The sequence below is a fragment of the Ammospiza nelsoni genome, chromosome 8, assembly GCF_027579445.1.
Source record: "Ammospiza nelsoni isolate bAmmNel1 chromosome 8, bAmmNel1.pri, whole genome shotgun sequence".
Lineage (NCBI taxonomy): Eukaryota > Metazoa > Chordata > Aves > Passeriformes > Passerellidae > Ammospiza > Ammospiza nelsoni.
This window is the reverse complement of record NC_080640.1, coordinates 33,680,094-33,706,581: the sequence shown is the minus strand read 5'-3', so window position 1 is coordinate 33,706,581 and position 26,488 is coordinate 33,680,094. Positions and strand designations below refer to the sequence as shown.

General features: G+C 53.6%; 1 protein-coding gene across 2 annotated transcripts; it reads left to right on the top strand.

Annotated features, from left to right (window-relative positions):
* The first annotated feature begins 1,415 nt into the window (after window positions 1-1,415).
* On the top strand, window positions 1,416-26,170 carry PALD1 (phosphatase domain containing paladin 1). 2 transcript variants are annotated; one of them, XM_059476975.1, is made up of 20 exons: window positions 1,416-1,537; window positions 8,374-8,573; window positions 8,704-8,806; window positions 8,996-9,175; window positions 9,251-9,415; window positions 9,500-9,660; window positions 9,774-9,849; window positions 10,516-10,664; window positions 10,750-10,846; window positions 10,954-11,058; window positions 13,444-13,539; window positions 14,093-14,227; window positions 16,413-16,529; window positions 17,039-17,218; window positions 17,662-17,859; window positions 18,118-18,324; window positions 18,872-18,943; window positions 19,051-19,191; window positions 22,861-23,016; window positions 25,916-26,170. In XM_059476975.1, the coding sequence occupies exons 2-20, from the start codon at window positions 8,386-8,388 to the stop codon at window positions 26,063-26,065; spliced, it is 2,676 nt and encodes an 891-aa protein (XP_059332958.1). In that variant the 5' UTR covers window positions 1,416-1,537; window positions 8,374-8,385; the 3' UTR covers window positions 26,066-26,170. The 2 variants fall into 2 exon arrangements, with proteins under 2 accessions (XP_059332958.1, XP_059332959.1); XM_059476976.1 differs by having other exon boundaries at window positions 18,118-18,258; window positions 25,916-26,166.
* The last annotated feature ends 318 nt before the right edge of the window (window positions 26,171-26,488 follow it).

The following is a 26,488-nucleotide window of genomic DNA, read 5'->3' as shown; positions in this document are numbered from 1 at the left end:
GGAAGCAGCTGGGTGGGTGGACAGCAGCTTTATTTCTCAGGAATCTGAGTGGCCTGGGCAAGGAAGGATGGCTCTGAGAGCTGGGAGTGCCCTGATGTTTCCTATGGAGCCAGGCTGGTAGAGCAGGGGGTGTTCATGTGGAGAAGAGAAGGCTCCAGGGAGACCTTAGAGCCCCTTTCAGTGCCTAAAGGGGCTCCAAGAGAGCTGCAGAGGGATTTTGGACAAGGGCATGGAGTGCCAGGGGAATGGTTCTGAACAGCCAGAGGGCAGGGTCAGATGGGATATTGCGCTTCCATCACACACATCCCCATCTCCCATGTCTGGGAAGCAAAAGCACTTCTTGCCTTTGAGAGGTGCCAGCAGCGCCTTGATGTCCCCAAAACTGCAAACCTGGCTGGGGTGGTGGCATCTGACAGTCCGCCCTCTGTCCCAACCCCTCTCTGGTTTGTCACCAGGACATGAGGGAAGGATCAGCGTGCTGGGGGTGCTGCGGGCTGGGTGTCCCCGAGGTGATGGGGACTGTGTGCCAGGGATCCATAAGGTGACAATGGCTGTGTTTGGGGGTGGTCCATGCTAGGAGTCCCCGAGATGATGGGGACTGCATGCCAGGGTCCCTAAGGTGACAGTAGCTGTGTTTGGGGGTGCTGGGTGTCCCCAAGGTGATGGGAGCTGAGTGTCAGGGGTCTCTAAGGTGACAATGGCTGTGTTTGGGGGCGCTGCGTGCCGGGTGTCCCCGAGGTGATGGGGGCTGTGTGTCAGGGGTCCCTAAGGGCACAGTGGCTGAGTTTAGGGGGTGCTGTGTGCCAGGGGTCCCCAAGTTGATGGGGACTGCATGTTAGGGGTCCCTAAGGTGACAGTGGCTGTGTTTGGGGGTGCTGCATGCTGGGTGTCCCTAAGGTGACAATGGCTGTGTTTGGGGGTGCTGCGGGCCCGGTGTCTCCTAGATGATAGGGACTGTGTGTCAGGGGGTCCCGAAGGTGACAGTGGCTGTGTTTGGGGGTGCTGCATGCTGGGTGTCCCTAAGGTGACAGTGGCTGTGTTTGGGGGGTGCTGCGTGCCCGGTGTCCCCTAGATGATAGGGACTGTGTGTCAGGGGGTCCCGAAGGTGACAGTGGCTGTGTTTGGGGGCGCTGGGTGTCCCCAAGGTGATGGGGCTGAGTGTCAGGGGTCCCTAAGGGGAGAATGGCTGTGTTTGGGGGTGCTGCGTGCTGGGTATCCCTGAGAAGATGGGGACTGCATGCCAGGGTCCCTAAGGTGACCATGGCTGTGTTTGGGGGCGCCGCGTGCCCGGTGTCCCCGCCGTGCCGGTGCCGTGTCCCGGCGGGGCAGCGGGCGGGGCAGGGGGCGTGTTCCCGAGGCGGGGGCGGTCCCGGCCGCCCCTCGGCCCCGTCCCGGTGCCCGCCCCGGTCCCTCCCCGCCGAGGCGCCGGCGGTCGGCGCGGCCGCGGGGCTGCGCTCCCGCCACCGCTCCCGCCGCTCCCATGGGGCGCCCGACGGCGCGGCCGGCCCGGCGCGGCAGCTGAGCCCGGAGCCCCCAGGTACCGAACCCCCGCCCGGACCGGGCATCCTCCGAGCCCAAACCGGGAATTCTCCCCCCGAGCCCCGGGACTGGGTGTTCCCCCGCTCCAGCCCCGGCTCCGGGCATCCTGCCCCGCTCCGCGCCCCATCCCGGCCCCGGGCAGTCCCCCCGGGACCGGCTGCCCCTCTCATGCCCTCCCCGGGGTGCAGGGGCTCGTTTCCCGGCCCGGTGCGGTGGGAAGGGGATGGATGGAGGCCCTCGAGGGTCCCCCCACCCTCCGGGGGTTTGTGATGGGCACCCGGGGGCGGAGGGCGCCCCCAAGGCAAGGCGGGCGGGACAATGGGGGAAGGTTTGTTTGCCCTGGAGCACAGAGCCCACGGCGTGGCCATGAGGTGCCCCAGCCGTGGCCAGGAGGGTCCATCCGGAGCCGAGGGTGGGCTCCAAACCTCTGGAAAATCGATGGATCGCTGGTGGTGAGGCCCAGCGTGCGCCCCGCGGATGGCATCCTCCCACCTCTCCTGCCTTTGAGTTGCGTTTGCTCTTTAAAAGGGGCTTTTTCTCTCCCACTTTTGGCCTGGAAGCCAGCCCAGCACGGCTGTGGGCCGGTGCCGGCTGTGCCTGCCGCGGCTCCGGAGCGAGTTTTGGGATTCGCATCTCTTGGCTGTGCCTCGCTCGCACCCCCAAAGCCGCCCGGGGAGCAGGCTCTGGGAGCGGAGATGGCCGGGGGATGAAGATGGAGGAGGAAGAGGAGCAGATGTAGCCGAGGTTTGGCCGGGCAGCCAAAGGCTGGGATGGGCTCCGTTCCCGCTGGCACGTGGGGATGGATGGATGGCGCCGAGCCCGGTGGGCTCCAGCCCCTGTGGCACCGAGTCACCGGCGGGAATGTGCCGGGAGCAAGGCTGCCGGCACCCGCCGAGCTCCTGCCCAGCTCCTCGGCGCTCAAAACTTCCAGAAAGCCCATCCAGGCTGCCTTTCCGATGGCTGCCGGACTTTTCCGGACCTGCTTTCCTGCCCTTTGCCCGGTGCATCCTCTCGGTGCTGGGGGAGCCAGCACACCCTCGCCTTCCCCCGGCCGTGGCACCCCTCGCACCCCGAGCTTGTTTTCCTGCCCTGGGCGGGAGAAACCAGCGGGTTTTGGGGTGGCTGGGCTGCCTGAGGAGGAGGCAGGCAGTGCCTGAGGAGGAGGCAGGCAGGCAGCGGCGGTGGGACATTTCCTTCCTGGAAGGCAGGAAGTGATTATGTCTGTGCACGGAGCCTAAAAATAACGGGCAGGTCTCTGCTGTGAGCGAAACTCCCCTGGGATTTGCTTGATTTTTGCTTTATTTATTAAGAGAGCGGGCCGGGGGAGGTGAGATCTGTGAGTCCTGCTGCATCCCAAACCCAAACCCATACCACGCTGTTGGTGTGCGTAAGGTGCTGCTTGTCCTGGCAAAGGTGTGGTCGGCGTGGAAAAGCGGCCCCGTGTAAAAGGAGCCGTCCCTTTGCTCCGGCTGCCTTCCCCGCGTTGGGAGGGGAGCCGTGGTTTGCTATGAATAGCACAAAATCACAGCCCTGGCCTTCCCAAAGGCCGGCTCTGCCTGGCGCTGCCCATCCCCGGGCTGTGCTGGGGGGACAGGCTGAGATCCCCACCCTTGGGGACACCCTGCTCCCCCAGAGCGGGGAATGGAGGAGAATGTGACCCTGCTCCCCCAGAGCGGGGAATGGAGGAGAATGTAACCCGGCTCCCCCAGAGCGGGGAATGGAGGAGAATGTGACCCTGCTCCCCCAGAGAGGGGAATGGAGGAGAATGTAACCCTGCTCCCCAGAGCGGGGTCACACCACACAACCTCCGGCGGGGCAGAGCTTGGCAGGCCTGGTTTGGGTGTGGGGCTGTGGAGCTTCCTGGCAGGCTGGGGAATGTTTGGTGTTGGACAAAAGCTTTGCCCACAGGTCGCTGGTCTCTTTGGAGATGCCCCCCAGCCTTTATCCTCATGTTTTATGGCTTTTTGTTTTGTTTTTTGCTTTGTGCTGCTGAAAGGAAACCCTTCAGGCAGACCTTGAGAGCACTGGCAGTGAGCTGAGGGCACGGCTGGCAGCGCTGGTGCTTCCCAGTCAGGGCTTTGTTCCTCTTTCCATGGCTGCTCCTTGGTGAAACCCCTCACCTCAGCAGCAGGCAGCCCCAGCATCTCCTGCCTGCCCAAACAGGAGCATCCCAGGGACAGATGGAACCTGCCAGCAGCCTTAAAAGTTGTGTGGTGTGAGGCAGCAGTTACAGGTGGGCTCTCTGCAAAACCCTGGAGCCACTGAGTGGTTTGGAAAGGACCTTAAAGGGCATCCCATCCCAGGCCCTGCTGTGGGCAGGGACACCTTCCATCAGACCAGGCTGCTCCAAGCCCTATCCAACACTTCCAGGAATGTAATTCCTCCCAGACTGTGCTTAGCAAGGCAAGGCTGTTTGATTATACTGATTAATAATGCAAACCAGGTTTGTGAAGAGGGGCTGTAGCCCGGATACCATTCCCAATGGATACTAGCATCCTCCTCATGGTGGGGAGCAGACTGGCATCCCCATTTTTGGGGGTGGCTTTTTTCTCCTCCATTCCATGTCTCAAACAGCTTTCCCTGGCTTCAGGGTGGGGGCTTTAAGTCAATTAACTAAAGGCAAGTTGGTCACATGGAGGATGGGGATGTGGCACTTGGTTTTCTGCCAAAAACCAGGAGCATGTTGGGGAGGGGGTGTGAAATGCCTGATGCTCGTTGTTCTGGATGCTCCTGCTCGGATTTGGGGGCAGGGATCCCACTGATGCTGTCCTGTGGTGCTTGGCAGATGCTGGTGGGGGGATTGGCAGCACCCATCCTGGCCTGACTGGGAAAGACCTCTGGACTCTCTAGGAAATGCTGCTTATTTTGTTATACTTTTGGCCATCACCACCGGCTCTCCGAGGAGCTCCTGAGGACGGAGGGCAGTCACTTTTGCTCCTTTAAAGATGTTAATAAATCAGTCAAGGCTTGTAAAAGCAGAGCTGTCTGCTGCAAAGTTGCCTTTCCAGGGCCTTTTCCTGCCTGTGGCAAAGCGTTTTTAGGTTGATTTGTGGCATTTTGGTTCTTTGCTTTATTTTACCCTCACAGGACAACACATCCCAAATCATCTGCAGCTTAATGTGTTATTTCTCACCTTTATTTTTTGTTTTATTATGTGCTTTTGAGAAGCCAAGCCGCTTCCTTCCGGCATCACCTGGAACAACAGGAGCCTGGTTCCCATGCAGCCTTGGCTCTGGGACATCTCCAGGCTGTCCCACAGAAGCTGTTTGTGTGGGATTTCATTTCTGCTGGTTTTTTTGAAGAAGGGGGTTAAAGAGCACGCTGGGGCGGGGGGCTCAGCTCCAGCTCCGCTTCCTCCAGGCTCCAGTGATGCCCCTCTGGCTGCACCAGAGCTTCCTGCTGGCCTGAGGTGTTTCCTGCCTCCCTGCTTGGCTCAGCAGTGCTCCAGGGGTGCCCCTGGGTCCCTCGGGGACGCATCCACGCCAGCTCCATGCTGAAAAGCCACAGGGGCTGCCCCACGCCGAGGAAGGATGGATTCACTAGGAGGATGCTGCTTCTTCCCAAAGGGCTTTGCTTTTCATTTAGAGGAGCTTTAAAAGCTATAAAATATCCCGAGGATGCACGGGAGGAGATTTATTTGATTTATTTCCTGCTGACAATGAGGCAGCCAGGCAAGTGCACGCTTCCTCCTCGGCGCGGTGGCCGGGGCAGATGCATCCTGCAGCTGCAGCCTGACCACCTCCCACTATATTTAGTCCATTGTTTGCTCTAGCTTTGAGTCCTCTTCAGGTCCCCGGGTGTGGGAATAACCCCTGGGCTGGGTGGAGGGTGGGAGAGGTGGGAAGATGGAGGGCAGAGTGCTGTTAGAGTGTCGTGGCTTCTGTGGGAGAGGCTGCAGCATTGCACGCACAGGATGTCTTGGCATGCTCGAGTGGAATTCTTGGGATGCTCCTGGTGCCTCCTCTGGTATTCCCTGTCCAGGCTTGGCAGAGCTGGGTGGTTTGAAACAGGGTCTGGAGGGGAAGGGAAGCACTTCTGCCCTGCCCACCCGTGGCTCTGGTTTCTCGTTAGGCAGCAAGAATAATTAATTGGCAGCGCTTTGAATTTAGGGAAAACACCTGGAGAGGAACACTGGTGGTGTGTTTGGTGGGATGCCCTCGTGCAGGGTGTTGGCTCTTTTGGCAGCTGGGGAGAAAATGGGCTCTTTGTTCAGGAGCCTTGGCCATGACTGATCTTAGGCTTGGCTTTGGGGTCTGTGAAGGGATGAGCTGCCAGCTCGGGGAATATTTCTGGGGTTTGTCCCCAAAAAGGAAGGGGAGACAGGAGGCCAGGATGCTGTGCAGGGGGATGTTGTCTCTGTGTCCTCTCTCTCCTAGGAAGGAAACCCCCAAATAAACCGTGGTGAAAGGGAAGGGATGCTCAAAACCAACCCATGCCAGCTGAGGGCTGATGACATTGTAAAATCCACGTGGCTGGCTTCCCAGCCTCCTAACCTGGAATCACAGAATCCCACAATGGTTTGGGGTGGGAAGGACCTTAGAGATCATGTTCCACCCCCCTGCCATGAGCAGGGACACCTTCCACTAGACCAGGTTGCTCCAAGCTCCATCCAGCCTTGAGCACTTTGAGAGGCATCAACAGCTTCTCTGGGTGTCCTGTTCCAGTGCAGGAACATCTCATGGTGTTTGCCACCTGTGGCCAAACAGGGATGGGGAAAACAGTGATATGGAAAACAATGATATCTGGGCTAATCCAGAGCCCTTTGGTGGGCTGGTCCCCGCCAGGCTGGGCTCTGGGCTCCTGCTTCCCTTGGCTGGCCTGTGATGGTGGCTTCATTGCATCTCTTCCCATTGCAGCCACCAGCAATATTTGGTTAAGTTCCAGCCAAGATAATTTTATCTGTTTTCCTGGGGTAAGGTTTTGCTTCCCTACCCATCCCAGTTTGTGTCCCAGCTTGCAGAGTGGGCACTGGGGGATGTAAATCCTCCTGCTCCCATCAAATGCAGCAATACCAGTAACTAGCTGCTCCCATTTGGTTAACACCACAGAACTTCCCTCTTCCCGTGGCTTTTTAGAGCAGTTCCCTTGGCTTCCCTCAGCACCCATTTTGGGTAATTTCGGTACTTTTCTTGCTTGGTTTTGCCTGCCCAGCCTAAGCAGGGAGTAGGGGAAGAAGCTGAGATGTGATTTCCTCTCTCTGTTCATTTTGTGGTTTGAAAGGCAATTTCCAAATCTGCCCGGCATCTTTTATGCCTGTTATTTCTTGGTGTGGTTTGTCAGGAAAAGAAAATATCCCTGGGGGTTTTAGGGTGAAAGTGGGTGTCTGTGGGGAGGGGAGAAGGACAAAAGACATACAGGAGCTGCCTGCCTTGGAACTGGGGGGTGGAATCTCCATCCTGCAGCATGGGCATGGCTGGAGGGATCGATCCAGCTCAGTGTTGAAAAGTGCACCCATTCTGAGCAAGATTAGGGAAAAAAAGCATCCTGGCTGGATTCCCCATTCCTGCTTGCTGCCTGAGCTCTCCAAAGCCTCGAGCACTTGCTCTGAAACACTCAAAACCTCCCTGTTTTTTTTTTTTTTTCTTTATTTTTGCCCTCACAGTGTTTCCATGAAAGAAACACTCAAGGCAACTTTGGAGAAACGGCACTGGCCTGAAACAGCTGTTTTTGTTTTCCCCCCCCTCTGCTCTCGTGTGTAAAAGAAACCAGGCTGCCTAATGGTGCATAAAATTCACAGTAGAGCAACAAGTTTTCCGTGGAGCAGGGAAGGAAGATGGGGAGGAGGGGAAAATGTGTGCCTGGGCACAGTGGTCTAGAAATAGCACATTTTCCGCAGGCTTTTCCCCCCGCTTGAAGCATTTGCAGCTGCTGGGGGCATCACATTCGCTGGGATTGCAGTGAGGGGTTGATCCTGTGCTGCCTGTGAGGCAGGAGGAGCAGCTGCAGAGGGGTTTGTAGGGCTGGGTTAAAGCCATTCCCGGGGTTAAAGCCATTCCCGGGGTTAAAGCTATTCCCGGTATTCCAGTGCTGAGCATCGCCTCGGAGCAGGTACCGTCCCCTCTCGGGTGCTGCCAGGGTTATTCCCACGCAGCACAAAGGAGGTTTCACTGGGAACTGTCTCGTTAGGAGTGGGCAGAGTTTTGTCTTTTCCAGGCTAGCCCTTTGCCATCCCTGGCTTTGTTGGCAAGCCGGGATCCGGCCCTGGCTGGCGCAGACAGTCGGCTCATTGTCCCAGCCCGCTGGAGTGTGGCGGGATGCTCCTGGCCGCCGCCAGGCCTGGCCCTTTCCATTCCATCCCTGTGCAGGGATGAGCTCCCTGGGGATGGATCTGGAGCTGCTTTTGGGGTCCCTGCTGCCCTGGCTGCTCCCCTGGGATGGGGATAACCGGCTGCTTCCAGGCTGGCACACACCAAACCCCCAGTAACATGTGCTCTCTGTTCCAGAGTTTTCCATGTGAGGAGTGGTTTGTGGGTGCTGGGACAGCAGGGGACGAGGCTCTGTGCAGTGCCATGTGCTGACTCAGCAGATTTTAGCAACCGGATCCAGCATTTCGCCCTTCATTCCCCCCCTCCTTCCTCAGCCCTACTTTCAGCTCCCCGATGGAGCAAGCTGCATGGCAGGCAGGAAGAAAGCCTTTTGTGGGAGCGGGAGGAAAGGGCTGGCTGAGCTTCCCTCCCTGGCCGCCTGTCAGCAGGGGGTTGCCCTGTGCCTGCCTGGGATTTTCCCATCCTAAATCAGGAGCAGCTGAAGAATAAATTCCTCCTCCCTTTTCTTTCTTCCCCCACCTCCTTGTTTTCCGTTTTGCCTTTCCCCCTTCCATCCCCGTCCTGGCAGAGCTGCCCTCGGATGATGGGTACGACGGCCAGCGCGGCGCAGCAGGCGGTCTCGGCATCGCCCCTGGAGAGCCGGGCGCCGGGAGACGGCAGCATGGAGGACCAGCACTCCCTCAGCATCCACTCCTTCCAGACCCTGGGGCTCCACAACAGCAAGGCCAAGTCCATCATCACCAACAAAGTGGCGCCCGTGGTCATCACGTAAGTCCTCGGCAGCCTCCAGAATCCTGGGTTTCTCCACCCTCTTCTCTAAATATTGGGGTTTATTTTGATCTTGACCTATGCCATTACTTTTTTCCTTTACCCACCTGTGTGCGTGTGGCTCTTGCAGGTACAACTGCAGGGAGGAGTTCCAGATCCACGATGACCTGCTCAAGGCCAACTACGCGGTGGGACGCATTTCTGAGGCCACGCTGGAGCACTACCTGGTGCAGGTGAGCATCTCTGCCACCGATTTCATCACCCAGCTCATTTCAGCCTGGCCTTTGGGGACCTCGGGAGTTTGTTAGGGGGCTCATTTTGAAGATCACTTAGAAAAAGCTGCTTTTACACTCAGCTGTGTTGAAGTCCCACCTTGCTCAAGTCCACTGATGTCCCACCTTCTCCCTTCTGATGTTTTGCAGGGGAAATACTTCATGGTCAGGGATGTGTATGGAAAATTGGATGTTTTGAACACTACTGGCAGCTGTGGCGCTCCCAACTTCCGTCAGGCCAAGGGAGGTTACGCCGTGTTCGGGATGGGGCAGCCCAGCCTCAATGGCTTCAAGCTGGTGCTGCAGAAGCTGCAGAGAGAAGGCCACAAGGTTGGTGGGAGGGTGGGAACTGGGGTGGGGAAAAAGCCAGGAGAGCTTTTAGAGCTTCTTCCCCGCTCTTTGCAGGAATGTGTCTTCTTCTGTGTCCGCGAGGAGCCCGTGGTGTTCCTGCGGCTGGAGGGGGACTTTGTGTCCTACACGCCCCGGGGCAAGGAGAACCTGCACGAGAACCTGCAGCGCCTGCAGCGCGGCGTGCGGGCCGAGAGCCTGGAGCTGGCCATCCGCAAGGAGGTGAGCTGGGAGGGAATGGGGGCACATCCCAGGGGTCAGAGGCTGGAGGAGGGTTTGTGACAGGGTTTTTCCCGTGCCCCGTAGATCCGTGACTTCGCGCAGCTGAGCGAGAGCGTGTACTACGTGTACAACGACATCGAGCGGCTGCGCGACGAGCCCCACGCCGTGCGCGTGCACTGCGACGAGGACATCCAGGTCACCGACGAGGTCTATCGCAGGCCTGTCTTCCTCCAGCCCTCCTACAGGTCCTTCCTCCTCCTCCTCCTTCTGGCACCCCTCAGGCCGCGTGTCCCCCGTGGTGGTGGGGATGGAGCCCCTCGGTGGTGCCGTCCTCACAGGGCTGTCCCCGTCCCCGCAGGTACCACCGGCTGCCCCTGCCTGCCGAGGGAGCCCCTCTGGAGGAGCAGTTTGATGCTTTCATCCGCTGCCTCAGGGTGAGCACAGGGAAAGCAGCTGGTCCTTGGGGCGTCCTTGGGGTGGGGTTTGCTCCTGTGCTGTGTGGAGACCACGACTGCCTGAGAGCATCTTCTGGTTTTCCTTAACTCTGCCTGTTAGAGGTGTCTGTGCCTGCAGATCCCACTCCCCTTGCTGTAGGATGCCGCTGGAGATGTCAATGTTGTCCAGCAGTTCATCCCTACCCCTGGCTAGAAATGACCATCCCTGGCCACCTCCAGGCAGCTTTTCCCTAAATGGCTTTGGCAGGAATGATTTGCCTTTGGTGCAAAGGTTTTCCACGTCAGAAAACCTGCTTTTTTTTTCTTTAACATTCTGTAAGATGAAATCTCAGTGGGCTGGGGATGAGTGGTGGGAGCATCTCCAGTGAGGTGGATGGAGAGGGCACTGGGCAGGGGAATGCAGTGGGTGGGCCACCCATTGTCCTGTTCTCCATCCACCCCATCCCCTGAGCAAAGGGAGATGCTGCCCACCCCTCCATGCCTGGGCATGGCCTCCATCCCAGCCGCTGATGGGGCAGACCTGGCTCTCCTGGAGGCTGCTGGGGTCTCCATCCATCCATCCATCCATCCATCCATCCATCCATCCATCCATCCATCCATCCATCCATCCATCCATCCATCCATCCCTGTGTCTGTCCCTCCCAGGAGAGCCCCAGCTTGCTGCTGCGGGACCCCGGCCGGCCCCCGCCCGCGCTGCTCTTCGGCTGCCAGACCGGCGTGGGCAGGACCAACCTGGCCATGGCCATGGGCACCCTGGTCCTCCACCACCACCGAGGAGCTACCCAGAAGCCTGAGTAAGCAGAGCAGCCCCCAGGGTGGGACTGGGGCCATGCCCATTCCCCCTGGGGCTGGTTTGATTTCCTCCTTCTCCCACCGCAGCTTCCCCCCCTTGCCCAAGACATCTCCTAGGGACAGGCTCCGGGTCATCCAGGCCTTCATGGAGATGGTGCCCAAAGGCCAGCAGATAGTGGAGGAGGTAAGGGGGTGCTGGTGAACCCTCCAGCAGGATGGCTGGGAGGGAGGGATGGAGTTTCCCCCCAGATCCGAGGCTTACAGAGCAATTTCCCTTTTGCTCCTCCCGAGGTGGACGGCGCCATCGCCTCCTGCTCGGAGATGCACGACATGAAGGAAGCCATCTACGAGAACAAGAAGAAGCTGGAAGGGATTGGGGAGGACTATCAGATCCAGGTAATCAGAGGAGTGCTCGGATGGGAGCCATCGGCACCGGGAAATTTATTGAGCTGTTTTTGTGCCGGGATGAGAAGAATGTAAATTCTGGAAACCCAAAGCTTCCTGTGAGCTGGAGATTTCCCAGGGATATGAAACCTGGAAGGTTGTGGAGTGTCTCTTTTTTTTTTTTTTTTTTTTTTTCCCCTCAGTTGTTCTAAAAGCCATAAAATGGAGCAGGCTGGGATTGGGGGGAAACAGACTGGTTTGGGCTTTGCTACTGCTTCTGGTAGATGACCTTGGGGGCAAATAATATCCTGTGCCCTGATTTCATCAGCTCTAAAATTGGAAAATCGATATCAGCCTGGATGGTAAAAGTCCTTGGGAGCTGAGAGGGATCATTGCAAATGTAGTCACCCAAGGTCAGGCTTTTCTAGTTGTGGATTTATGTTTTTTCCTGTTGTTTTGAAGAGCCATCAGGGTGGCTTTCCATGCTGGGGTCTTCCCTGCCCAGCCAGGGGGCTCCTCACCAGGTGATGGAAGGAGGTTGGATGCTCAGGTAGAAGTGCTGCCCTGATCCCAGTTTCTTTGGAGATTAATTTTCCCATTTAAATGTTGAACATGGAGTGGAAGTGCTGGGGCTGGTTGTAAAGAGCAACTTCAAAGCAGGTGCCCTGTGCCAAAAAAACCCATGAAAATCATTAAGCTACAGGAAAAGAAGGCATTTACTGTCACTTTTTTGGTGCCTAGTGGCAAGTCCCAAATTTTATCCTCCCTTGTTCCCTTTTAGGGTGGATTTGGTGCTGTTTGTGTGCTGGCAGGTTCTCTTGTCCAGCAGGGGAAGGTTGGGCATGGGACAGGGGATTTTCCCATTGCCTTGAAGCCTTTCCCTGGCTTATCCCTGCTGGGGAAAGCTGCTCTGTGTCATCTTGGGCTCCTGGACAACAAACGGCTGGGGACTGCCGTAAATAAGCCTCAAGGAGTGTTTATTTGAAGTCTTTGTGGAGCAAGAGCAGGTTTAAACAGTGGCAAGGGGCCAGGAAAATGCGCTGGGGGCACATGGAGGATGAGGAGGGGAGAGCGGATAATGCTCAGTCCTTGGAAAACCAGCCTGGACTTGTTTGTGTTGGAGTGGTACTGGTTTGGTTCTGGGGGGAAAAAGGGCATTTCTGGGCACAGAGGAATGATGTCTGTGGGTTTCTGCCTGGGTTTGGGGGGCAGAAATGGAGATTCAAGCCCTCAAGTGATAGAGGTGCAGGTGAATCCTGGTGTGGGATGCTGAGCAGCCAGACTCCCACAATACCTGGCTTTCCATGGCTGAAACACGAGTGGATCGTTCCCCTTTCCACCCACAGGGTGTTCTAGGGGAATGTTGGGAGGTTTGCCTTGGGTGGGAGCACTGGGGTGGATTTTTTTGCAGGAATCCGTGTGCTCGGGAAGCAGCAGCACCGCTCTGCTGTCGGTGCTGCCGGCAAACCTGGCATGGCTCCATCCCCACAGGCTTTGTTTTGAGTTTCCAGAGCAAATCCCACTGCCTTTCCTCTTGATAAATGACTGCAGGCCGGATTTCTCTTGTGGAGAACAAGTAAATATTCATGAGTCAGCCACGGAGTGTCCGGGATGAGCAAACCCCGCTCGCCGAGCTGAGCCCGGACACAGCCCCATCTTGGAGGGTTTTCCATCCTGGCCTGGAAATGGGTTCCACAGGCTCCTGGGGATGCTTGTGGATGCCATGCTGGGTGTCCCTTACCTGGTGCCAGGTTCATTTGTTGGATGGGATGCTCAGAGGTACAAACCTCCCCCCACCACCATGAGGTTTCTGAATTGCGGAAAATCCCGAGGGTTTGAATTTCCTCCCTGGGAGGGAATAGCTGTGGTGGAGAATATGCTGGGTTGTGGAGGTGATGATAAAGAAGAGGAGGAGGAGGAGAACTTGCTGGAAACATAGGCATCAGGGTGCTTCTGGACATGGAAAAGGGAGACACTTGGAAAAGAAGGATATTGCAGGGTGTGTGGCTGGCCTAGTGGTGCCACTGCCTGAGCATTTCATCCAAAGGCCATGGAGGTGGATGGAATGGGGGCAGGACCTTGCGTTTTCCAGACCTATCCCCTTGGGTTTGAATGTCCCAGCTGGACAGTGTGTCCCTGTGACAGCATGGACCAGTTGGAAATGCTCCAGGTGTGTCCTTGTGCTAAGGGAAAGCTTTTGTTTTGAGCTGAAATGCAAATTTATGCTTTTGAGCATCATTTAATATGGGAAACTGGAAACTGAAAAACTTTTTTCATTAAAAAAGTAAAAACAATTAATCCAAAGTGTCTGTAGGGCTCTTTTCCAGCCTCCTGCTCTGGGGGGCTGCAGGGCTGGTCAGCTCTGAGCATCACAGACTCCCTGTCCTTTGCTTCCAGGGGAGCAGCACCAAAGAGTATTTCCTCCAGAGGACTCTGCAGAGCCTCGAACGCTATTTCTACTTGATTGCCTTCAACTACTACCTTCATGAGCAGGTAAAAACCTCCAGAACCACCCAAAACCTTCCTTTCCCTTTGTTGTTTTTGTCTCTGTGGCTTGGTGGGAGGGCAGGGGCTTCCCCCTGTGGTGTTACATTTTATTTAAATGGCGTGCTCTGTCTCACCCCTCCAAAATGAAAATGTAGGGTTTATTCCAAGCTTGTGATCCTCTCCAGAAGTATCATGGATCTGTAATCCCACTGGCCCAAGACTTGAATCTCCCTGTTAAATTGTGCAAGGGAGACGAGATGCTCTTGGCGCTTTTCTCCCCAGGCTCTCCCTCTCTCCCCTTCCCTCCCTTCTCCCTCTGGAACCATGCTGCTCCCATGAGTGGGACCCCAATAAACCCCCATCTAATTAACACCCTCAGCAGCCCTGTGGGGTCTCTTTCCCTGCCTGCTGCTCCCAGGGAACACACAGCTTAGGGGATACCCAGGGATCCCCCAAAACAGCAGCTCCATCCCCCTTGGAGTTTTCCTAGCGGGTTGTCCGGGTGGGGCGGCGGGCAGGGGGCTCAGAGCCCAGGCTGATGGTGCCTCCCCCCCGGCAGTACCCCCTGGGCTTTGCCCTCAGCTTCAGCAGGTGGATGTGCCGGCGCCCGGAGCTGTACCGGCTGCAGGCCGACATGAACCGCGCCGAGCTCACCGTGACCGCTGAGCTCCTCACCAAGGGCGCCCGCGTGCTGGTGAGTGCTCCCGGGGCTTCTGCTGATCACAGTGACCCAGAGATGGGTACAAGTCTCTTTTCCCAGCCCAGCAGTTGAAGAAGGAGTTAGGATTCTTCTGTTCTTGGTCTCAAGGTTGTTTATTTTTTTGTTATGTATAACATTCTTTCTCCGACCCACTGCAGGTCTGGCAGTTCGGGTTGAGGCACACTAGTGTTATCTTTTAATACTAAAACTACCTGTACATTATTTACCATAACTTCCCAATACCTATCACCTATGCTAGACAGTGGGCTTCTACTCTAAACCAATCCAACAGTGCCACCATCACCCAGAAGATGGAGGCTAGGAAGAAGAAAGAATAAGGACAGGCCGTGCCCAAATTCTTCCATCTTGGGACCCTGAGGCCCCATTCTAAAAACCCAAAAAATCTATTTTTCACCCTGTGACTAACTAATTGTTATTCTGCTTAAACTCTCTTGACTTGTAATCCTTCATATAAAGGTAGTGATTTGCTCCATGGGCCAAAATCAGTCACAGGTGCCTTGGGCTCTGTGCCAGGGTCTCTGAGCCCCCTGGCAGGGGCTGGAGCCATCCAGGACAGCCAGAGGGATGTGGAGGGCTGGGAGAACTCCTTTAAAACCCCATTAAGCCTGTGATGGGCTACCCTAAGTTGTCACCTAACTCCTAGAGTGAGTGCTGCAGCTCCAGTGATCTGTGGTCTAATGCAGATTAAACCTGTGCTGCCTTCTGTCAGACAATTTGCAAAGGGCCCTTGTATGGGAATAAATCATGCAGACTCCGTGTTCTTCATGGGGGAAAAAGCCCCTTCTTCAGTCACATACAGTTTTTATACAGTTTTACAGACCTTATGTGTGACTCCAATTGGTCAGGAGCTTTCTTGACAATTATTTTAATGGTTATTAACAAGTTGTCGCCCTGCATTGATTGATCACTCAAACCCATGATGTCTTCATGCAGGAAAAGTTGTTTGTGAGAGGTAATTTTAAATTTTTTGTCTAACAGTGTAAAAAAAGTTTATACAGGTGCTGGTTTTCTTTTACCCAGGAATAGATTGTTATGCTAAGGAACTGCTCCCACCAGGATTGCTTTCACATGGGAACTTGCAAAGGGCTAGCTTGACTTAGAAGAAATGACAGACTAGCCAGAGCATGCCTGATTTTTGAGACCTTTTTCTTACAATTTTTCCACTTTACTGCAACACCCTTACAGATGGATGACAGACAGCAGGTTGCAATTTTAATAAAGGAAAAAAAGAGGAGATGTTGCCACGTTATATCACAGTACAGGCTGGCTTTAATGGGCAAATTAATTCAACTCAGCCAGCTCCATAAACTAGCCCCTGGGCTGACTGACAGGAACTTCAGCCAATTACCTTCCTTCCTAAGCTGCCAGCATGTCACCGGTCCAGGATTTGGGGAGAGTAAAAAAATCAGACCTATGAGCTATCCAGATCTGGTTTTTCAAATGTCCTTTATAAAGAAAGGCTTGAGAATAAACTCCTTCTGTTGCCACATGAACATGGGGTGAGGGGTTCTCTTTGCAGAAGGGGGAGTGGGTTGGAGACATTCCCAAAGGGTTCCCTGTTGTAGGGCAGGTGTCGTGGGCTCTTGGCTCCAGCAGCTCCTGCTGGCACCCTCAGCAAGGATGGAACTAGATGGTTTTAAAGTCCCTTCCAGCCAGAGATCCCTGTGCACGTGGATGTGTCTGGAGCATCCCGTGACGTGAGCCTGGGCAGCAGCTCCGTGGTGGGGTGGAGGAGGCTGGGGCTGTTGGTGCAAGAGGAATCTGTCCCAGCTTGGAAACGCAGCCATGGGGCTTTGAACCCTGGATGTCTTGGAAACACAGCCATGGGGCTTTGAGCCCTGGATGTCTCCATGGTGGGGTGGAGGAGGCTGGGGCTGTTGGTGCCTTGTGCTGCAAGAAGAGCATGTCCCACCTTGGAAACACAACCATGGGGCTTTGGGACCTGGATGTCTCCATGGTGGGGTGGAGGAGGCTGGGGCTGTTGGTGCCTTGTGCTGCAAGAAGAGCCTGTCCCACCTTGGAAACGCAGCTTTGAGCCCTGGGTGCTGCTGTTGGAAAGGTCTGGGGGCTTGTCCTGAGCAGGGTCTGTGGGTTGTGGAGTGCTGCAGGGCTGAGGGTGGGAAGGGACATCCCTTGCCTGTGCATTGCTCTGTTGCAGGTGGCGGATGAGCGCTTCTGCCCGGATGTGCTGAGCACTGCCAAGGAGATGAGCGTGGGCAACTTCCGCAGGGTGCCCAAGATGCCCATTTATGGCACGGCACAGCCCAGCTCCAAGGTGAGGGACACCATCCCACATGGGGCAGGTGTTGGATTTGTGGTGTTCCCTGATGAAGGAAGGAATGATGAACCCGACTCCATGTTTTCAGAAGGCTAATTTATTATTTTATGATACTATCTTATATTAAAGAAAGCTATACTAAACTATACTAAAGAATACAGAAAGGATACTTACAGATTGCTAAAAAGATAATAATGAAAACTCGTGACTCTCTCCAGAGTCCCAACACAGCTTGGCACTGATTGGCCATTGAGTCAAAACAATTCACATGAAACCAATGAAACAACCAACACCTGTTGGTAAACAATCTCCAAACACATTCCAAAGCAGCAAAACACAGGAGAAGCAAATAAGATGAGAATTGTTTTCCTTTCCCTCTGAGGCTTCCCAACTTCCCAAGAGAAAAATCCTGGGCGAAGGGTTTTTTCCAGAGAATGTGAATGTGGCAGGCAGGGACCCCACGTTGGCCCCCAGCCCTGCCATCACCCTCGCCCCCGTTCCCCCAGAGCCTGGGCAGCGTGCTGCGGTACCTGACGGATGCCAAGAGGAAGCACTCGCGCATCCTCTGGGTCAGCCTGCGGGAGGAGGCGGTCCTGGAGGGGAATGAGCAGATCTACACCCTGCGGGAGCCTGGGCTCCTGGAGGAGCTGATCCCCGTGCCTGCTGCCTCGCCCCAGCAGCTGGAGGTGAGCTCTGGGGGGTGCTGGGGGCTGTGGACGTTCCCAGGAACCCTCATGGGTGATTTCGGCAGGCTTTCATAGTTCCTTACCCTCTGGGTTTGTTTTCCTTTGGGAACAAGGGAGCGAAGCAGAGAGAGATCTACCCTGGAAGAATTTATAGCATGCATTGAGAGCAAGGGTAAAAGGCATCTGGGGAAAGGGGAGCGGATGTTCCCAGCTGGATTTCCAGGGGAGACAGGCACGGGGGGAGCTTGGCTGGAGGAACTGCCTGGTGTGGTGGGAAATGATGCTCCTGGGGCTCCCATCAAACCCAGAGGGACCTGGGCAGAACTGCCAGGACCTGGTGTGGGATTTGGGGTGTTTGCCTGCATCTAAAAATATTGATTAAAATCCTAATTAAAAATTAGGAGGGGTGGGTGTTACAGCGAGGGTTTCTCCGTTTTCTGCAGAAACTGGAGGCTGCCCTGAAGGGGGACCTGCTGAAGTGCCAGAAGTGGCTGGAGGTGTACCTGGAGTCAGAGAAGCAGATGAAGATGTTTAAGAGCTGCCTGACCACGCAGGAGATATTCAGCCAGCAGAAGAATTCCTGCCAGGGACTCACCTACCGCCGCATCCCCATCCCTGACTTCTGTGCTCCCAGGGAGCAGGTACCCAGGGAGGGAGGGTGCTGCTGCCTCCATCCCAGCCCTGCTGCTGTGCAGGAATGTCCCCTGGGTGCTCAGTGCTTGACAGGGCAGGGGGGATCCCAGGAGGTGCTGCACACAGAGGCTGAGTGCCTTCAGGTGGGCAAGGATGGATCTGGCAGTGAGGAAACAGGGAGTTCAACCTGGGGGCTGTAGGACAAAGGGGACCCCAAGGTGAGGAAGCCCTGCATGCCTAAAAACCCACTGGCTTCATCCTGGCAGGACTTTGACCGGCTGCTGGAGGCCATGAAGAGCGCCCTGGCCGAGGACTCGCGGGCAGCCTTCGTGTTCAACTGCTCCAGTGGCCGGGGCAGGACCACCACGGCCATGGTCATCGCTGTGCTCACCCTGTGGCACTTCAACGTGAGTCCAGGGGCTGCAACAACCCCTGCTGGGGCTCCTGGGGAAGCTCTGCAGAGCCCATGGCAGGTGTGTCACACACAGCCAGAGGGTTGGAAGGAGTGTGGGCAGGGACAGGGTGGAATGTGGGGGTGGACACCTGTCTGTGTGTTGTCATTTGCTGTGCCTGAGTCCCAGTGAGCTCCAGAAGCCTGGGTGGATCCCTGGTGAGCCTTTACCCTCTCCCTGAGAGCTCCCTCCCCAGCATGAAGGGCTAAGGGCAGGGGAGAGCATGGAATGTGGAATGGTTTGGGTTGGAAGGAACCTTAAAGCTCATCCTGTTCCACCCCATTGCCATGGGCAGGGACACCTTCCACTATCCCAGGTGGCTCCAAATCCTGTCCAACCTGGCCATGGGCGCTTCCAGATATCCAGGGGCAGCCACAGCTTCTCTGGGCACCCTGAGCCAGTGCCTGGAACAGTCCTGTGTCTATCCAGACATGTGCTCCCTTCTCGGGCTGGGGTAAAATATTCACGTTCTGTGCCTGGCAGAGGCAAGGTGGGGGATGCTGGGCTGGGCACAGGCTCTGCATTTTTGTGCAGCCCATAACGACCCATTCCCCTCTGGCCACCCCAGGGCATCCCTGAGATGAGCGAGGAGGAAATCGTGAGTGTGCCTGACGCCAAGTACACCAAGGGGGAGTTTGAGGTGAGTCCTGGCACTCTCCCTCTACTGCTCCCTCAAGCCACAGCTGCTCGTTTGGAGTGGTGGCAGTGGGACAAGGCAGGGTGGTGAAGCTCCTGACCGTGCTCCAGGTGGTGATGAAGGTGGTCCAGCTCCTGCCCGACGGTCACCGGATGAAGAAGGAGGTGGACATGGCGCTGGACACGGTCAGCGAGACTATGACCCCCATGCACTACCACCTGAGGGAGATCATCATCTGCACCTTCCGCCAGGTGAGCCCCCTTCCATGGGCACTGGGCAGCTCCAGGGGCTGCAGCCGGGCTCTGGGACCTGCCCTGCCAAAGCTGGGGTGTCTCAGTTTGGAAAGACAGGAGTCTGCTAAGGAAGGCAGGAGCCTCCCCTGAAATGGAGAATGTAAACCCTCACCACACCTCTGAATTGCTATAAATTTTAAATTAAGGGGCTCTCAGGCAAAGATATGGGAGCAGGAAATAACAGTTCTTTAATAGGGAAGAAAATAAAAGGATAAAATAAACACTGCAGTACACCAGAACAACACTGACAGAGTCAGAACCCAGCCTGACACCCTGTGGGTCAGGGTGTTGGTGGCAGTCCCATTGGAATTGTGGCTGCAGCCCTCCTGGAGTGTCAGGAGTGGTTCTGCTGGAGCAGGAATCCTGTAGAAAGGTTCAGTCTTCCTCTGAAGATCCAGTGGAAGAAGAGACAGCTGCTGTTCCTCTGGGGAATCCAGTATAGAAAGCCATGCTGATGTCTCAAAACCCTCTGGGCTATATCTGGCTAGCAATGCTTGGCTCCTCCCTCTGGGCTCACATCTCACAATGGGATGTTATAGTTCTTATCAGCCAGGCAGGGACATTCAATGGCCTGTTATCAGCAGATGTCCCCTCCCAGAGGAGGAGTGATTGTGGAAGAGATAAGGAAAACTTGACAAAAGGCAACTGCCATACAGATGGCAATGAATACATCCTAGCTTGCAGTCTGGAGCATGGGTCATTCCTCAGGCTGCAGGTCTCTGGAGTGTCACCAGAGAGGTGCCAGGGTGTGGTGCTGTGAGGGTCCCCAGGACGAGGTGAGAAATGTGAATCTGACTCCATGTTCTCAGAAGGGTGATTTATTATTTTATGATATTCTATTATATTAAAAGAAATTATATGCTAAAACTATACTAAAGAAAGAGAAAGGATACTTTAGAAGGTTACAAAAGAATGATAATGAAAGCTCATGACTGACTCCTCAGAGTCCAACACAGCTGATGGTGATTGGTCATTAATTAAAAACAATCCACATGGAACCAAAAATGCACCTGTTGGTAAATGATTTCTGGACTACATTCCCAAGCAATCAGATAAATATTGTTTACTTTCTTTTCTGAGGCCTCTCAGCTTCCCAGGAGAAGATCCTGGTGAAGGGATTTTTCAGAAAATATCATGGTGACACCAGGGCCCTTATGGTCACGGTCACCCTCGGATCCTGTGCTGTCCCTTGCTGTCCTGCATCCCACCCAGAGTCCAGCCTGCATCCCACGTTCCTCTCCTGCAGCGTCCCATTATCCCATCCCATCCATTATCCCACATCCCATCCCGAGGCTCAGCCTGCAGAGGGCAGGGCTGCTCTGTCCCGCTCCACTCCCAGCCCCAGAGGCTCCTCAGAGTTTGGGAAGGAGGTTCAGCTTTGGGAAAGGAGCTGCCCCTGGGAATGGACTGATCCATGGCCAGCTGAGCCTGGGCTCCACAGCCCTGTTTCACTCTGTGCAGCTGATGAAGAAGCGAAAAGGTTATTTTAACCAGATTTGGGATGTTTCTAACCTGCGCAGCTGTATCACAGGGCAGAGCCCAGGGCCTGGTGTCATTCCTGGGGTGATTTGTTTGTGCCACATCCCACTGGGATTTCCTCACTGCAGCTCCTGCTCCAGCTGCCATTGATCTGTGTTTTCAATTAATGGCTGGCAATGATCGATGGAGGAAAGAAAAAACAAAATGTTCAATCACCCAGGAACATCTGCAGCTTCCTGGGGATTTGCCTCCTGAGATCCTCTGCATTTTTTGGGGAGCTGGGAGAGAAAACCTCTGGAGACCCAACTATTTGCAGATGTGTGATTATAAATTATTTATAGACACATTTATTTTTTATTAATTTATCTTCATTCAGGATAAGTACTTTAATTTTGGCTTTCTTTCCTTTACTATGGGCCTGTGACCATGTGGGGAGTTTCACCTGCTTGGCTGTCAGGCTTAGCACAGGGGGAATCCTGGGCTGTATCCCATTTCCAGGCTGCATCCTGGTGGGAAGGCAAGATAAGGAAGAGTTCATCCACTCCCTGTGCTCAGGGAAGAGCCCCTTGGCTGCTTCATCCATCCCATTTGATTTGGCTTGGCCCTGAAAAAATGCTTTAATTTAAATTTATTTTTTAGTTTTTTTTTTTTTTTTTTTTTTCATCAGTGATGGGCAGCTTGGAGAATTGTTGGGGTTTTGGGAGCCTGCTGGGAGATGCTTTTCAGGGTTAGGGCAAACAGAAGGGAAGGGAAAGGTGGTTTAGGGGCTTGGTTTGGTTTGTTCCGACCTCTTCCCACCCCAAACTGGGAGGAAAATGTAGGAAAATATAAATAATGGGATAAAAGATAGGATAATAAGATGTTAAATAATAAGATAATAGAAGAAAAATAAATAGGATAATAGAATAAAATGAGAAGTAATAGGGTAACAGAAGAAAATTGGATAATAGAAGAAAATTAAATAGGATAATAGAAGAAAATGATAAGTAACAGAAGAAAAAGAAATAACATAATAGAATAAAACAATAAATAATAGGATAAAAATTAAGTAGGATAATACAACATGGTAAATAATAGGATAATAGAATGAAAAATAAATAGGGTAATACAGTACCAGGATAAATAACAGGATTATAGGATTGCTTTCTACAAATACTGGCACACATGGGTGGAGGAGACACCTTTTCCCAAGGGAAGAGCTGGAGTGAGGAATTGCTGCTTTTTGGGGTAGCCTGTGGGATCAGGGCTCTGATTTATTAGCATTTATTAATTCCTAGAAAGGGCAGCATGCAGAGCTTGACATAATGGCAATAATAATACTAATAAAAATTACTGCATAATTATATACAATATCTAATAAAGCAATCAATAGAAATAATGAATGCATGAACACTATAATCTATATAAAACATATAAGATAGAAGAGATATATTTATAATTTTTATATATATATAATAGTATTTATATTTGTATATATAAAAGAATATTGGGAGATGTGATGGCCATCAACTTCTCTTTTCTCTTATATATTTATATATATAAAATAGTACTCTTTATATTTATATATATAAAACAGTACTGGGAGATGTGATGGCCATCAACTTCTCTTTTCTCCCTCTTTTCTCTCTTTTCTCTCTTTTCTCTCTTTTCTCTCTTTTCTCTCTTTTCTCCCTTTTCTCTCTTTTCTCTCTTTTCTCTCTTCTCTCTCTTCTCTCTCTTCTCCCTCTTCTCTCTCTTCTCTCTTCCCTTCCCTTCCTCTGGAAACAGAGGCTGAATCCAGGTGGGAATGCCTTGCAGGGAGATGTTTTTCCCTGGGGAAGTGCTCTACAGTCCAAAACCTCCTGGTTTGGGGTACAGTTCTCCCTTGGCTGCCTATTCCTGCTCCTGCCGCCCACATTTAGCCCTCCCTCACCTATTTTGGAGCTCTGGGAATGTTGTTACCCACTGGAACCGCAGGGAAATGAGAGCCTGGAGCGCCGAGCCCCAGCAGGAGCGGGCTGGACGGATGCGCTCATTTCTGTCCCCAGAGTGTTCCTTCCTCTTGCTGTGCCCTTCCCAGGCTTCTCCCAGGGCTGGGGCTGAGGGTGGGGTGCAGGAGCCCCCCTGGGGGTGCCGCAGGTGCCTCAGGCAGGCTCTTGTTCCTTCCAGGGCAAGTCGAGCAAGGATGAGCGGGAGGCGCGGACGCTGCAGCTGAGGAGCCTGCAGTACCTGGAGCGCTACATCTTCCTCATCCTCTTCAACACCTACCTGCACCTGGAGAAGAAGGACTCCTGGCAGAGGCCCTTCAGCCTCTGGATGCGTGAGGTGAGGCTCTCCCAGGCTGCCACCCTGTGTTTATGTGGGAATGCAGGAGTTTGCTGGGAAGCAGGCACCTGTCCTTAGCTTGCACCTGATTTCTGGGCTTGCTGGGGCATCGTCCGTGTCCCTTTGCTCCCTGGCTTGGTGGCTCTCATGGAAGGCCACTGGAGATCCCACTGGCATCCCACCACATAGAGGGGGAGCTCTCCCACCCCAAACCTGCTCTTTTCCCCCAGTTTGAGTTTCCCAGGGGTTTTGTTGTGGTTGTAGCATCTGGGGGCCCACCAGCCAAACCTGCCTGGGCAGGACAGGTGGCACAGGGGATGGGACATGGGATGGTGGCATTGAATATCCAAGGGGATTGGGAACCAGCTGGAAAAATGGAATGGGGGCGAGTGAGAGACCCTAAATAATCCTTATGGAATGGGGGCAGGCTGGGTAAGAGACCCTAAATTACCCATATTTCTTTCTTGGGAGGGATGTAGGTGCCAGATTTATTTGGGATACATTGATTTGAATGGGAATGTTAGGAAGGGGCTCTAAATTTCCCTGGAAAAGGGACTTCGGAGCTGGTACAAGTCCTGGGGTGTGTGTGCTGGTGGCTGGGGGGTTCTTCTGCATGAAAGGAGAGTCAGGGGGAAAAAGGGGAAGCTAGGGACATGGCAATTTTAATAATGCTATTATTATTATTATTATTATTATTATTATTATTATTATTATTATTATTATTATTATTATTATTATTATTCCTCCTAGTATTCCTATTTTTCCTATTAATATTGTTACATTTTAATTATTTGTATTTATTTAAATGTTATCATTGCACGACTGTATCTTACTATTTTCACTCTTAATTTTTGTACTTTTATTGTGTTACTTCTATCGATGCACCCTATAATTTCAGTTATTTTAAAATTTATTCTGTCATTTCCATCTCTTAACTTCTGTTACGGTGCAGAGAGTTTTTCTCCCCCCTTCCCGGCCGGCGCTGCTAATTCCTATTGGCATCTTTGATCCGCGGCCGGTGGAAGGGCGGAGCTGGGGCCGGAGCGGGGCCGCCCCGCCCTGGCATCCCGGCTATGCCGTGTTTGCATTGCCCGGCGGCCGCCGCTGGGGCTGGAGCAGCTTTGGTGGGGATTTGGGATGTTTGCTGCTGGCTGCATGCGGGAGGCCCCGAGGTTGAGTGCAGCGGTTTTTAATATGGTGCTTTTTGGGGCTGCACCCTTTAGTGCTGCACCTTTTGGGGATGCATCTTTTGGGGCTGCATCCTTTAGTGCCACACATTTTGGGGCTGCATCCTTTAGGGCTGCACCTTTAGTGCTGCACTTTTTAGGGCTGCATCTTTTGGGGCTGCACCTTTTGAGACTGTATATTTTAAAGCAGCACGTTTTAGGTCTGCATCCTTTAGTGCCACAACTTTTGGGGCTGCACCTTTTATGTAGAACTTTTTAGGGTTGCACCTTTAGTGCTGCTCCTTTTGGGGCTGCACCTTCAATGCTGAACTTTTTGGGGCTGCATAATTTCATGCTGCCCCTTTAGTGCTGCACCTTTTGGTAAAGGCTGCATCCTTTAGTGCTGCACCTTTAGTGCCGCATGTTTTGTGCCTACATCCTTTAGTGCTGCACCTTTTGGGGATGTATTTTTTAAGGCAGCAACCTTTTGGGGCTGCACCTCACCTTTTGGGGCTGCACCTTTATTGCAGCACTTTTTAGGGCAGCACCTTCAATGCTGAACTTTTTGAGGCTGCATCCTTTAGTGCTATACTTTTAGTGCCACAACTTTTGCGGCTGTATTTTTTAAAGCAGAACATTTTGGGGCTGCACCTTTAATGCAGCACTTTTTAGGGCTGCACCTTCAATGCTGAACTTTTTGGGGCTGCATCCTTTCATGCTGCCCCTTTAGTGCTGCATCTTTTGTTAAAGGCTGCATCCTTTAGTGCTGCACATTTTGGGGCTGCGTCCTTTAATGCTGCACCTTTTGAAACTGTATTTTTAAAACCAGCACCTTTTGGGGCTGTATCCTTTAGTGCTGTATTTTTTAAAGCAGCATCTTTTGAGCTGCACCTTTTGGGCCTGCATCCTTTAGTGCCACATGTTTTGGGGCCACACCTTTAATGCAGCACTTTTTGGGGCTGCATCCTTTAGTCCTGCTCCTTTTGGGGCTGCACTTTGATGCTGCACCTTCAATGCTGAACTTTTTGGGGCTACATAATTTCATGCTGCCCCTTTAGTGCTGCACCTTTTGGTAGAGGCTGCATCCTGTAGTGCTGTGCCTTCAGTGCTGCATCTTTTGGGGGTGCATCCTTTAGTGCTGCACCATTTGGGGCTGCACCTTTAATGCTGTATTTTTTAAAGCAGCACCTTTTGGGGGTGCATCCTTTAGTGCTTTTGGGCCTGCATTTCCAGCGCATGGATTTACATCTGCCCTCTGTGACCACTTTTGCTGGAGCATCTTTTAGCGCCTCGTTTTTCTTTGGGCGCTGCATCTCTTTTGAGTGCAGCCCAAAAGGTGCTGCCCCTTTTAATGCCACATCTCTTGTGTGTGGGGTTTCCATCCCCCACTCCCCCTGTCTGCTGGAGGGGAGGGAAAAACACCCAACCTGTGGATACAAGGAGCCTTTGACCCCCAGGGCGCCCCTTCCCGCTGCATAATCCCTGCGTTTTCAGCAAAAACAAGGCGCCATTGTAGCTTTTTGGCAGGAGGGTGCCAAAGCCAACAAACCCTGTGATGGCTGACCCCAGCAGCAAGGAAGAGGCTTAGAAAATGGATAAACTGGGGCTGGAAAAGGGCTGGGGGAGGTGACGGGAGTGCTACCAGGATGGGGAGGGATCTTCACCCTGGAGGTGGCAGAAGCATCCCCGGGGTGGGGAGGGGGATCCAACGTCCCTTGTCCCTCTGTTTGCAGGTGGCAGCAGTGGCCGGGGTCTACGAGGTGCTGAACCAGCTGGGGTTCCCGGAGCTGGAGAGCCTGGAGGGCAGAGCCCTGTGCACGCTGCGGGGCCGCTGGCAGGCACAGGGCGCCACGGCCCGGCCCTTCCGCGGCGACTTCGTGTAGCACACAGGGGCCCTGCTGCCTGCTCTGGGGTGGGGAAGGAAAAAAGACTGTTTTTCCCCAAATCTGAGGGTGTGGGGAGGGAGGGGCGAGCCTCGAAGCTGCCTTAGGTTGGGAGGATTTCTGGGGTTCTTTTGGACGCAATAAAAATGTTGTAAATTAAAAACCGAGACCTTCCTTGCTTTCTCCCCGAGGCAGCGCGGCATTTACACAAATTTTTATATTTGTACACACAAAGGTGTGTTTGTGTGCATAAACACACAAATGTACATGTCTATATACACATAAATGTATATACATATGGTTATATTTTTATGGCTCCATGTATATATGGAGCCATAAACACCAGCAGCCAGAATTAGGACTCGCAGAAATCCCAGTCACTTCAGACCTGGGTATTTTTAGGGCTTGGGCACATTTGTTGAT